General features: G+C 44.4%; 1 protein-coding gene and 1 long non-coding RNA gene across 8 annotated transcripts in view; one reads left to right on the top strand and one right to left on the bottom strand.

The window, feature by feature from the left end:
* cadm1b (cell adhesion molecule 1b) overlaps window positions 1–2,624 on the top strand; it is a 98,571-nt gene extending 95,947 nt beyond the window's left edge. For 5 of the 6 annotated variants that reach the window (XM_027022400.3, XM_027022401.3, XM_081699669.1 and 2 more), the window contains one exon: window positions 13–2,624. In XM_027022400.3, coding sequence (XP_026878201.1) covers window positions 13–131 — 119 coding nt within the window. In that variant the 3' untranslated portion in view covers window positions 132–2,624. The remainder of the gene's footprint in view (window positions 1–12) is intronic. The other variant, XR_014117783.1, reaches the window with a different exon arrangement.
* A 57-nt stretch (window positions 2,625–2,681) lies between these two features.
* LOC113585110 (uncharacterized) lies at window positions 2,682–13,559 on the bottom strand. 2 transcript variants are annotated; one of them, XR_003411474.3, is made up of 4 exons: window positions 13,460–13,559; window positions 11,704–11,880; window positions 3,481–3,651; window positions 2,682–3,243 (listed from the first exon to the last, which is right to left on the bottom strand). It is a non-coding gene; the product is annotated as an uncharacterized LOC113585110 (long non-coding RNA). The 2 variants fall into 2 exon arrangements; XR_014117784.1 differs by having other exon boundaries at window positions 2,682–3,651.
* Between the last annotated feature and the right edge of the window lie 272 nt (window positions 13,560–13,831).

Below are 13,831 nucleotides of genomic sequence, written 5' to 3'. Positions count from 1 at the left end.
GCCTGTCCACAGGTACCTACTTCACTCACGAGGCCAAGGGGGCGGAAGACGCGGCGGATGCCGACACAGCGATCATCAACGCTGAGGGCGGCCACGGCCACGTGGATGACAAGAAGGAATACTATATCTGACTCTGACCGAAGCCGTTAGCATAACCCCCCCCCCGCCGCCCCTCCGGATCAGGAGCGGGGGTTATGCGGGGCTCGGGGGGGGGCGGGGCTGTGGGGTGGGGCTTGGCCAGGCTGGTCTCGGGTGGGGGAGTCGACCCGGGAGAGGAGAGGACCGCTGCCGGTGTAGCTGGAGACGTGTGGGATGGAGGAGCGTCAGGAGATGTCGCTTCGCCATCCGACACTTCCCGACGCCTCCCGATGCCTCCTGCCGGCGTCACTTTTGTTCGGTTTTTTCGACATTCGCGGAAAAAAGAAAAATTTTGTGCCTTGTTCGATTTGTTTTGACGGAAAAACATCTACTTCTCGTTCCTGCACCCACGAGTTGTGTACACCTGGCAAGCCCAAACACACTAGTGCTTCTGTGATGCCCACACACCACAGCACATTCCTGCTGCTCTGCCAGCCAAGTGGCACACACCCCACACACCCAGCCCAGTGCGAGATGTGGTCTCGGAAGAACTGCTCACGTCTCTTAACAGGTCTGTTCCAAGTGACTGATCACTTACTGGGTCTCTTCACTCCCCTCTGATATTATGTTTAAATGTGGATGACGTTGTGACGAACCAGAGCTTGAAGTCCATTATCGCTCTCCTGTGTTGTTTATTATTTAATAGCTGTTCTGTATGTGCAGATAATTCGTTCGTGTTGGTATTCATTCGTTTGCGCTGCAACCGTAAATGCCCACCTAGCAGTTTGACCATAATCGCACCCGTCTATTAAAACGGAAGGCCACCAAGCCCCCTTGTGTCCAGCTAAAGACTACATGTGCTGTTCTCTGTTCCCACAGGACAGCGAGTGTTAGCTTCAGGCTCTGAGACGCATCCCCGGCTAACAGATTAGGTGCTAGGGCTGGATCTTAGGTGCCCGTCCCATAAAACAGTGAACAGAAACACACGAGACTCTCAAAATCAAATGGATTCAGTCGGGACTTCCTGAGTCACTTCCTGGTTGGCATCCTTCTCTCACCTTAACTGGCTTAAAATCGATTCCGTCACTCTCCGATGTGCTTCAGATCAGACCCCACATCCACGCTTCACTTCAGTAACGTATGTGTTCAAGTAATTCTGTGGGGCCTTATGTATTTTTTATGTTTTTTTCTTCATTTGCCTTTATCAGCCATCACAGGGGTATATGATGACATTCACAATGAACTGTGTAAGACATAAAGTACAGTATTTGAGAAGTTTGAATATATTGTTGACATTAAATTTCTTACAGCTGCACAGATTTCTGGTCAGAGTTTACTTGTGAATTTTAGAACGCTATTACTTGTTTTATTTTATCGTATAATGTAATCTGGCCAAGGCTATTGAACAGGATTCAAACCTGAAAACTATTATTACAATTTCAAAATGCTAATATATTATTATATATTTATGCTAGTCTCATAGACAATGTCACTCTGTCTTTGATGATTTACCTTACTTTAATTTTTTGTTGTTGTACAGTTGTTCTATTTTTTTTTTAAGCATCCGTGGGTTTCTTTGAATGATGGATCTGTAAGGACTTGCCTGCATTACTGAGGGACTAAACACACAGACACAAACATTTGTTATCGATCACTGAGCTGTATGACAGGGAATGGTGTCCCGTCTACGTACGCGTACTGTGACACCACTGAGATCGTGGGAGGCGTCCATGTGAAGTCAGTTATAAATTTTACTGTTGTGTTCTCATGTTTCCTGACCCTTCCCTGAATCCAGAATCCTCAGAATGTCTGTAAATTTACGGAGCAGAATTCCCCAAACCGTCCCTTTCACTCCTGCAGCATTGCTGTAAGACCACTACGTCCTTACGTTCGACAGCCTCCATGTTTTACTGGATCACACATAAGTGGTAGGCAAGAAATATTGTGCATCAGGCAACCTTTCACAGTGTCACCTTAGTTTTCCATGTCTCAGGTTTGTGTCCACAAATTCATTTTATTGCATCTCAGGTAGACTTCGAATTATAAAATTAGGCCCCATTGTTGAAAAAAACTAAAAAAAAACAAAAAGACAAAAAAAGAGTCCCACTTCTCAGTTTGTTTCACTCTGACAAATCCATGCGTTTTCCATTTTTTTCAGTACTTCAAATGCAGTACGGTGTTTTAAATGGTGATATTACTTTGTATAAATAGGTCAAACCAAATGACGAACAGGCTTGTGAAAAAGTGACCTAAAAAGAGCAGGCTTGTGAAAAAGTGACCTAAAAAGTGAATTCTGGAGTTCTAGCTTCACATTTCACTGTTGGGTTCCTCCGTCCACCATGTCACTCAGAGCCAGTTGGTATTCATTGTTCAGATAGACTTTATATCTGATACTTTGTCTCATCTTTGTAGTTTGTATTTCTGTGTATTAAGGGATATCTACATGTTTCCATCTACAATTTGTATTTGATCATCAAAGTACATTTTTAAAAAAATGGAGCAGTACTTGTCTTAATAAAAAAAGATATATTAATGTTCAAACAGTATTTGAGGTCTTTGTTTCATACATTTTACAATTCATTAGTCCTTCTAAAATGCTTTGAATATGACTGGTATTACAAAGCTTGCTAGGGAATTGATCCTGGATTTCAGCAAACACCAGATCACAACGCCGTATCTGAGTTTCAAATCATTTCTAAGACACTGACACCTATCAAACCAAACGCGAGCTATCAGAGAAAATGTTTAATCGGCTTTTGTTAGTCCACGCCAAAATGACACATGATCAGAAGGAAAAGCAGCATTAGACATTTCAAAGAGCAGTACGTTGTTCTCCTAATGTGCTTCCTCGGGATGTTATGTCATTTACATTTAGGTGATGCTTTTATCCAAAACAACTTACAATTATGACTGAGTACAAGTTGAGTAATTGAGGGTTAAGGGTCTTGGTCAGGGGCCCAACAGTGGCAACTTGGCAGTGGTGGGACATGAACCAGCAATCTTCCAATTACAAGTCAAGTACCTCCTCCACTGAGCTACCACTGCCCCGCACACTCCTTACGCATCGGTATATCCGCTGGGTCACGGTCGCACAGCACAGCTCATCTCCTCCGTTTGTCCTTGGAGAGGTCATTGGCTCCGAGCCTGAAGGATGCTGTCAGCCATCTGCATTCAGCAATATTATCACCTAAATCTCCACCTCACTTATCGGACATGTTTACCAGTTGTAATCGCATTAGTTTTTAGCTTTTAGGGCTGGAAAAATCTGGAAATGAAACATTATTTTAAAACGAACTTTATGAACTACAACAACTTAAAAATGAGTAAACTAAATCCATGGCTACGCCTCACCACTCACAAACATGTTCTTACAGGATAACGGAGAATCTACAAAACACAAACCAAAAGCTGAAAGAGGTGAGCTGAACCATTTCAGGGTTTGACCTCTAACCTAAACTGAGCTCAGTTTAGAGGTCACCTTCCTCTAAATAGGGTCATGGGTTTGTCTGGTGCCCATCTGTCTGGATCGCACTTCCAGCTCTCCAGGGTCAGTTCCTTCCCCACTTCTGAGACCTGTAGCAAAAACAGTGGTTAGACACTGGCGGTTATCACACTGCACTTTGTAAGAATTCACTGCTGGCTCATCCATCTCGGCTGTCCTCGAACTCAGTCTGCAGGGCAGAATGGGAAACCCGTGCTGTGCGTGTTCTGCATTTGTCTCTTTCTTCATTAGACTTTTACTGCACGTGCCGACGGGAGCAGCAGCAGTTAGGAATCGAGCAACTAAAAGCCAAATTAACGGTTTCAAGTTCACCACGTGCGTCACATGCACGTCCACATTGCATTTGGCTTTGTTGAATAGCCATAAGGGGCAGACAAACAGCGTACGCCAATGACGATTTAAGCTCCGGACCTTCCTCGAGACGGATTTCCTCCATCTAGAGCAGAGGAAGTGAACTGGTTTGTGCGGGCGCATGGCACACCCGATTCGCCTGGAAGAGGCTCTGCGCCGCGGCCGCTGCCTCCGCCTTAGCGCTCGCACCCAAAGCAGCTGGCAAATAAACATCTTCATCTCTGTCAGCGGTGGCGTGTCTGAGAGCTTCATCTTTCCCGTGGTTGCTCTCAGCGGGTGAGCCAACCCATACTGGCCCACCGGGGACAGCCCTGCGTAGCGCTGCACTGCTGAATCGTCTACCAACACGCATGTGACACCGGAAGGCTTGGAGAGAGACTGTAATTTGGCAAACGAGAACCTGGTTCGCGCGTGCCGCTCCGGTGAATGGCAGGCTGGAATGAAGGCCAGACGGGCCCCCGACAGGCACTTGTATTTAATACTAGCAATATCTCGAGGGGGCGAAAATCGTTTGCACTTCAAATGTGTCAAAACCACATGGCACGTCTGGAAAAAGACTTTGATAAATGTGCAACGTGACAAAAAGTCCTGGAAGGAATAATCATCACATCACTCGTGAACACTGACCCTTTTCTGATATGCGTTACAGTTCTGACACAAGCATGCGTTCCAAGATCATGCACATCACAGTTGACCAGTGCTGTGTGCATTTCACAAAGGTTTTTCCCAATGCATACTATTTACTTCGTTGTTTGGTTAAACATCCACGCATCGCACAACTTTCCTGCCAGTGTGACTCATCCTGTAAACCGTGCAGAAAGCGCCCACTGAAGTTCCAGTGAGGCCGTTTCTCAGGTAACACCAAGCATGTCCTTGTTTTCTTTAGTTGGCACCATCAAAGCTCCAGGCACTCCTATAAATCCTTTATCTCCCCTGCGTCTCTTTTAGCGTTGTTAAGGGGATAATCAGCTTTTAAATTAATTAAGCTTTTAACTTAGGTATTCGTACGCAGGAGAGAAGAGTGGCGTGCACACACCACTGTCTCACGCACAGATCACAATCCTTTACTGCTCTGTTTATCCCTTTTTACTGTAGATTTTCCATTCATCTTTAACTCAACGGTTTGAGGACTGATGAGGCTAAAAGGTTTATGTTGTCCGTCGAGACAGAAGCCATCCAGTTAAGATCTAGTAAAATGCTTTTAGTAGGTAATGTCTAATCGTGTGAAGACGCAACGTGACCTTCGGGGCCAGTTTCCCAACCCGAGACCAGATTTAAAAGAACGTGCAATCTGGATTATCCATGGGCACAAGAATAACACGGAATCCCTGGACTTTATTTGTCCCTGGCCTAATCCCTGGACTTTATTTACCTTCTATCATACAGTACCGACTATCAAACTAAACATTTCAGCAAGTGCAAATGTTAGTAGGAGCTCCCCGGTAAATGAAACAGTCATTCAGAATATAAATGTCACATAAATGAAGTCGGACGGACCCAAGACGGCGCCGGTGTCCTAGGCTGGCCAGACTGGACGGCACCTACTAGTCCTCAAAGTGAACTGGTTAATAGTGGCTTTCCACTATGATCATATATAGCGTGCCATTGCCTCAAGCACACATCAAAGGAAACAGCTTGTATTTCACAGCTTTATAAACGTCTCCACGTGGTCTCGTAGCTCACCCACCGCCTAATAGCAGAAAGCCTCCAGGTGCTTGGCGATCACTAAGATCTCGCAACTGCAAAATGGAAAAAAGGGAGAAAACTTTACCATTCATTTCAAAGACTGGGGAAAATGAATTTACTGCATTTTGTGCACTACAGAGATATGACGTAAACCGGGAGCTGTCGATACAGGTTTGCACAAGCCAAACATGCAGGGTGCAGGTAAATCTCTAGCATCACTATTGCACCACACTTGGTCGCCAGCGAAAATATTATGCACCATCACACTTACAGAGGTGTGGACCGTGATGGAGAGATTTTTACGATGACTCAGCTGTTGCGAAAGGAAAACCTTAGTAAGATCTCTGCAGAAACTGGGCTAGTTCCATATTCCCTCGAGACGCATGGGGACTGTGTTAAAGAGCACAACGACCCATCTTCAGTGATAACAGGTGCTTCAAACAAAGGTGCAATGAAGTGGTTTCCAGTTGCCCCCCCCCCCCCCCCAAAGTTTGTGAAGGCTGGGCAACAGTTGCTGCTCGAGTGATAGCAGTGAAACATCTTAATATACTCCAGGTTAGATCAGGCATGTCAGGATTTGAATTAAGTCTCTTCTTTCCCAGCAGACAATGCTAGTGTGAATGATGGGGGGCATCTTATCTGAGGCTTCGTTTCTGCTCTTCAGCCACTCTCTGAAAGTATTCGCTGACTACGCTGAGGCACTAGAAGCATCTTTCTGCATCACCTCAGTGTATAAACTAATGATGGAAGGACAGACTTGAGAGAAGACACAGGGACGACTCGTTTGGTTTTGCTGTGAACACCAGGCTGAGAACATACCATCTTACCCCAGATCTGGCTAGAAAACATAAGGCTGATTTCATCCTCATATACGAAAAGAGCAAATAAAAACTTAAGTGACAGGTGTGACTTCTCTGAAAAGCGTTTTCACAGCAGCGCATCTAAGGTGAACCTTAACGGTCCTGTGTTTTTTGAAGAATTCTGCGAAGCGGCTGGATGGCCTGCCATCTCAAATATGTTTAGATGGATGGACCATATAGCTGTTGTAGAGACGTTTGTCAGCTCTCCAGAGGCGGAGACCTGCAGCAGTGAGGACAGGCATCACGAGTTGTTCACCAAGACTGAGGTGCCCCTGAAGAATCTCAATATTGTGAGAGCTTCTATATTCTCCATTCCATTCAACAGTGCTCACACAGAGGGTGTTTTTTCACTGATGAAGACAGTGTGGAGGAATGAGAGAAATCCTTTTGAGGTAGAGCTTCAGGTCTGTGTGAAGCTGTCAGAAGGGTGTAAACAGATGTATACCAAATTCCTTCTGAGAATGGGATTAAGTAAGGCACCAGATTTTGTGAGTAAATGATATAACTATACATAGTTCAGATTGGTAAAGTCTGTTATGTAGGTTATGGTTTCCATTTTGCGTGTTGCATTACGCTCCCGACCTTGGTATCATTTCTGCCCATTGGGGGTGTGATGTCCTCTTTATTGAGATTACGAAAGAGGTTACCCTACTCTACCCTGCTCTGTCACTCTATTTCCCTTCTCTATCTATCACTCTATTTGTTCTTCTGTTCATTCTTTGTCTCTCTCTACTTATTGTTTACGATTGCCAAGTTCCCCTCAGCATGAGAAATGTTTTTATTGACTTTTGCGACCCAACACTCAGGGTCCCCGCTGTGTCCCTGCTACTGTGGACATGGTCATGGCGGGACATGTGGAGGCTGGTGCTGGAAACTCGCAGGACTGTGTGTGCGTGGCTCAGGACACACTGTTCGCTTGTGAGCGGATCTAGTGTTTAGCTGCACGAGTGCTGAATAGGAGCGTTGGAGGTCTGGGTACCAGGGGAACGTCAATCATCAACGCGTTGTTTTCCTGAAAAACGTTGAGTGGATCACCAAAACCTCCAGGATTTGGACTAAACACCACTGCTGGCTGTCAGGTTTATATTGCTGAAGATGGCCCTGGTCAATGCCAGATCAGACTTTTTAAACAGAGACCTGGCTCAGTGTGGGTGAGTCAAGCCAGAGCTCCTCAGGCCCTGCCCACTGCCGCACACCTGGAGCGGCTGGATGAGGTGGTGGGCGTGGCTGTGGTTTTTAAAAATGCATTTAAATGTCATGTTCCTTCAGTGCAGATTCAAGGTTCAATGGCTTCAGTTTGTTTTTTGAAAGACTTGAAAGAGCACTGTGTGCTCATGTATACAAATAGAAATGATTATTAGTGGAAGATGACTGATTTGGGGGATTTTTAATATCCATATATGCTCCCCCATCAAACCGTTTGGTGAATGATGTTAATCATCTCCTTGATCTTCGTTTAATCTTATACAGTGTGTAAGGGCACTCATGAACATGCCCTTACCTTTGACCTAATTCTTTAATTTGGGCTGTCTATAAATATAATTGAAATTGAGGACGCATCTTTTTTCTGATCATAGGCCAATTATTATTAACACTGTGTTACCTTGTCGGAACTCTATCCATAAAATACCTAGTGGGTGCTATTGGCCTATAATTTCCCTTACAGCTAGCTACTTCTCAATTGCTCACTTGACTAGTCCTGTAACAAGCTGCACTGAGGCAGTGCCTCCTCGTGTAAATGCCGATAAAATAGTCTCTCTTTAAGTCTCCCTGCACCACTGCTCTTGATTTTATCGCTTCCTTTAAAAGAAGACGGGCTTTAAAGCAAGTTTAAGTCCCAGTCTTGACTCAACTGCTCTGTTCCGGCTCTTGGAAACAATAGAGGTGAGCAAAGTGAAAATGGAAAGAAGACCTACTGCAGGTTTCTTATTACGATCTTAAATATTTGTCTGATTACTAAAAAGCTGTAAACGCAGCTATGTAGGAATACTCGTCGGAAATCAAATCTAGAAATCATCACAGATCCAAAGCTTTATTCCGTACGGTCCACTCCATCCTAAATCCGCCTGCTTGTTCTGGCCTTGTGTCACTGAAATTTGTGTGGCTTTTTTGCACCTTCTTTTTAATAGATTGAAAACACCAGATCACATGTCAAACGTTTCGCCCACGACCTCTCACTTGATCCACAGTGTTCTGCAAGTTTATCCGGTGTGAACTTGTTTCCCACTTCTCTGAATGCTATGGCATCCCAGATAAATCTCACCATGTGATCTCATCCCCTGGTGTAAGGTGACAGCCCAGTATTCTCTCTATCACAAACATGAGCTTGAGCAGGAGTGCTGTTCCAAATTGTTTTAAGCATGGAGTTGCTCAGCCTCTTTGTACAATGCAAATATCCCTCATAACGTCCAGGGCATTGCAAAGTTGGCATGTTTTTATAACATTCTTTCCTAGCTGTTGTCACACTTAACAGGCAGCATCATCTTTGAAACATTTCAGCCTGCTTTTAATGTTCCTCATAGTGACTCCGACATGTGAGTTTGCCTTGTTAAAAGTCACAAATGACTTGTTGCTGACTATTGATTCAGGAAGCTGCTGTACTGATGTTGGTGGAGCTTAGTGCCACCTTTGATACTGTTGACCGTGGCATCCTCACCAAACGCCTTGAGCACATAGTTAATCTGCATGGAACATCTTACATAAGCAAGAGGATGATTACAGTTAATGTTTCCTCTGTTGCTACCATTGGCTGTGGGGTCATACAAAGTTCCATACTGGGGTCAGTATTTTTCCATTATATATGTTCCCACTAGGAAGCATAATTCAGAAATACAATAATTCCTTTCACTGTCATATCATCACTGTTATGACCTGTGCTCCATGAGGACTTTTGATGAATGACTCAACATACCAAACGTTTCCTAATTAAATGAACAAAAATCAGAAATTCTTCTCTTTGGCCCCTCTAAAATCTGTCAAAAATGTTGTGCCCAGAGTAAAAAATGACGTTGTCATCTTGTGATCCACTTCACTGGTTTTATTAGCAAATCAATTCTGTTATTAGGAGTGTATTTACTGGATCAGAGAAATGTTCAGAATCAAATAGTTGCTGTTCAGGCTTGGGAACAAGCATTCATACTTTTATTCCATCTCACACAGAGTATCATAACTGTACCTGGGTGTAAACAGGAATGAATTGGCACCTTTGCAGCTTGTACCAAATGCAGGTACTAGAATGCTCACTGGCACCAAGAAAAGGGCTCACATCCCCCTGATTTAGTCTTGCTCCTCAGGCTACCTGCCCACTACATGGTCCAGTTTAAAATTTTACCCTGGGTTTCAGAGGTCCTCCGATCAGCTGCTGTTGGCTGTTCCATGGTGGCAAACGCTGACTTTTTAACTAAAGGCTGTGGAACCTCTGAATATCACATCTATTCCTTCTCTTGCAGTTTTTATATCCAGACATAAAAACACATCTTTGGACTCTAGCATTTTAATAAGTGTGGCCGTGTATATGTTTTACAGTCGTTTTATCCTAACTTTGTACAGATCAATGCCATCATGTTAAACGTGCTCTGTGAGTAAAATTGACTTACATACCAGACTAATCTGGCCCAGCATGGTCAAGATCCATTATTCATAACTAAATTGGGTTATATAGTCACGGTATAATCACTGAGTTCCATTCAGTTATACAGAAGCACGTTTGCTTGGATGTCCGTTTCCATGATTGTTTCCAGCTGGAGATCAGCACATCCTAAGAGCACGTTGAGACGGTCCATGATGTGGCATTTAAGACGGATCTTTACCGCACGGCCGTCAGGGTGTCCCATTGTTCCTCCACAGCTGAGCACACCGTGATTGTGGTTTTTGGCTTCCCACAGCAGCGATACCACATGCCTCCTCTTCCCGAGGACGCTGGCGGTAAACGAAACGCCCCGAGTGTCCCGCTGAGACGGATGGCTGCAGGAACCATGACACTCCGATCTCCTGGACACATGCCATGCTGGGACGGGAAAAAAACCCAGGCCTGGCTCCTTCGTTCGTATTCATTATAAATGTCCACTGCCAATCCATCTTTGAAGGCGAGGGCAGGTAAATGAGTAGCGTGATGCAATAGCCACCGAGCACCACGTTGACATTCTCAGACTTCTAATCACTACTTAAAATGAGCAATTTGTTTCACTTGAAAATGCCCAGAATGCACTGTGCAGGATGTGGCTGAAATGAAACAACAGAGCATGACAAGCATTCAGATGCATTTTTATCCACTCTCAAATATAACGTTCACGTATAATGCAGAGTGTAAAAACAATGCACGAAAATGCGTGGTGTCAGGCGCTTAAATCCATTTCTGCACAACGTTTCAGTCGCTGCATTAAGGTTGCGTGTTTGTGACGAGGCCTCTCCACCGAGAGTTAAAACGAAAATCAGAGCTTTGCTTCTTGTGGATAATCAAGTCATCAGCATGCAGAGGCAAGAGCCAGAGGTACAATCTCAAATGTATAATCAGAGAGAGAGAGAGAGAGACAGACAGAAGGGGTTGAAAGAGTGAGAGCGGGAGATAATGTGTGTGTACGTGCACGTGCATGTGTGTGCACATGCATGCACATCAGCCTATTATTACAGCCAAAGATGGCAACCTCTGAAATCCTGACAGTCTTCCTAACTGCCCCATGTGTCTGACTCTTCTGTGTTCACATTTCTCCAAGACGTGTGTTTTCACATATAAGTGCCAAGTTGCCACTGTTGGAGGCTTAGCCACATTCTGTTCGGGTGGGATCTGTTGGGGTGGAGGAAAACACCAAACCTGCTTCCATCTGCCCGAGTCATTTGGCAGATCATTTAAGGACGCGTTAATTCCGATGCCAGTTTGAGCGCAGTGGATTCTTGTGAATATTTTACACATATGCTATTCCTGGTAAACCAATAAGCACGCAGAGTAATTCTGATGAATGGTGGATTTGTAAAGGTGTAGCTCATCCCGATAATTACAGGTTGATGTCTGTCGCAGCAGCACTGCAGAAAGACGGAATACAACCTCTGCAGCTGCGCAGATGTTTGTTCAAAGTACAACCTGTGATGAGGGGCACAACTACAGGAAGACAGATGCCCTCCATTAAGGGGAGATGCTCAAATGTCACTTAGTGCATGCATGGAGCCAGTGTATATATTTATCTGTCTGTCTGCTGTAGTTATTTTATTTAATTATTCGTTCATCCTTACCATGGGCGCAAATAAATCCCAGAACAGCTCCTGACTTTATTACAATTGCTTCAGCTCCTTCTCCAGTGTGCTGTTCTGGAGGAGTTTAGTATCAGAGCCAATCCTCCACTGAAGGGGGGCGCTGGTGCAGGATCGTTTAGATTACAAGATAAATCCACAGAGGCACTCTGAACAAAACTGGACGGAGAGAGAGAGCAAGAGAGAGCGAGAGAGAGAGAGAGAGAGAAAGGGAAAGAGAGGGACAGACTGAGCGAGTGAGGTATCCTTCAGTATCAGCAAGGGTCTGCAAACATCTGCCATCTCACCGAGCCCCCTGCTACCCGTGTTTACTTAAGCCATGATCTGAAACACTTAACCACCATCAGTTCATGAGACAGATTAAACCCCAAACCCTCTGGAACAGATTCTCACTTGCTGTTTCTTTCATGTTTAGATACACGTATAAGAAAGTACTTGATTTCGCATAAAGTGAGTTATATGTCTATAAGTCTGAAGTCACTCCTGGTTTCTTTTTCCCATGTTCAGTCCACGATTTACTGTGCATGAAAAAAGAAGCACGATGCATGCGTATAACCGACGTGTTTGTCAGTGAGTCTGAGTGGTTTGGAAAGGCCAACATGCATCACATATTGTGCAGTGCCAGTGATCATTAAGATGCCTGGATACATATCTGACTCAAGTGTGTGGAGCACACAAGAGCTGTCTTCTCTCTCTGCCCAGTCACTGACACAAAAACACACAAGCACACATAAAAGACAAGCAGCAGAAGGGCATTGTTGACTGTGTGCACTCCCTGCACACTGCATACATTTACTGTTGTCAATGGTGAATAAAAGCAATATATTCTATTCAGGAATAGTGAATAATGTAGATGCAGGGAATGTTGATATCTATAGATATGAAACTCCCATGTGATACACTTTCCACAGGCCAAACTGTCACATTTAACAGTATGTCTTGTCAAAATTGCAACTTTCAATTTTAGAACTGAATTATAGAATTAATTCCATGAGTTTTTCTGCTCTAGGAGCATAAAACAGCACGTTTTTTACATTCTCGCTCATTAAAACCCTTTTAAGTTAAATTAACATTAGCATTATTAATTAAATAAGCGTTCCATCAAAGTCCTTAATGTCAAATAACGCAATATGGTAGAAGGATCTTGAGCCACTACAGTTTAGTTTACTTTACAAATAAGCAGCCAGACATGGCGGACTGTAGGCAGCAGTCCCACGGGAAAGCGGAGAGGAGCGCGGAGCGAATTCCCAGCAAGCCACGCGCCTCGCCACACACGCAATAAAATACTTCACATAACTGATATTCTTGGATTGAGCGCATGTCCTAGTTTAGTGTAATCGCACTCTTCTTTATCTTTACAGGGTGCGTTAGTGGAGTTTAGTCTTTGGTTATGCTTTCCTGCATATTCGGGGGGTGAGGTTATATCCTTTGAGCAGAAATGGCATGGTCTGGCTCTTTTTTCGCGATGACGCTACATTGGATGCTTCCAAGAAAGAAACTGAGTGGTGCATGAATAAACTCATGGGTGGGAACCGAACTCCAGACACCTGCACACGGCCTTGTCTGGCACTGAATTTGAAACTGAACTCACCACTAAGTAGGCACTGTGGTGCCCCAACTTCTAGTTACGAAGAAGCCTAACTAAGCACAGTACAATCCTGCTTACCCGAAACATCAAGTGTGGCTGAGAACAGCTTAAGTGTTCAGTAATATTTTTAGTAATGTGTAGTATTCAAACCTGTCGTTAAGAAAACCGCGATGCCAACACAAAGCCCGAAGCAGTGCTTAACTGGAAATTCCTTTCATTTGTGTGTGACTGAGCTTCGCCATGCTACCAGCGAGTCTGTTCTGATGTGGGAGGAGCGAAGTATCGCGAGACAGTTAGAAATCACCTGAAAGTGCCTCGTCCTGTTAAAGACGCGTTACAGACCAAAACAGTGCCGCAGCTGCCTGGGCCGAAATAAAAACACACGGCCAGAAAGCTTTTTAGTTCGCCTCAAACGCTGCAATCTTCACTCGCAGCTTGATACTGTGTAAAAGTAAAGGAAAATGGATATGGTATCAAAGTTAGAAAATCAAAAGTATTCACTCATCCATGCACAATACAGTC

Source organism: Electrophorus electricus, chromosome 17, assembly GCF_041902795.1.
Source record: "Electrophorus electricus isolate QZ-2024a chromosome 17, ASM4190279v1, whole genome shotgun sequence".
NCBI lineage: Eukaryota > Metazoa > Chordata > Actinopteri > Gymnotiformes > Gymnotidae > Electrophorus > Electrophorus electricus.
Note: the sequence above shows the minus strand (reverse complement) of the source record. Positions and strands in the feature narration are given on the sequence as shown.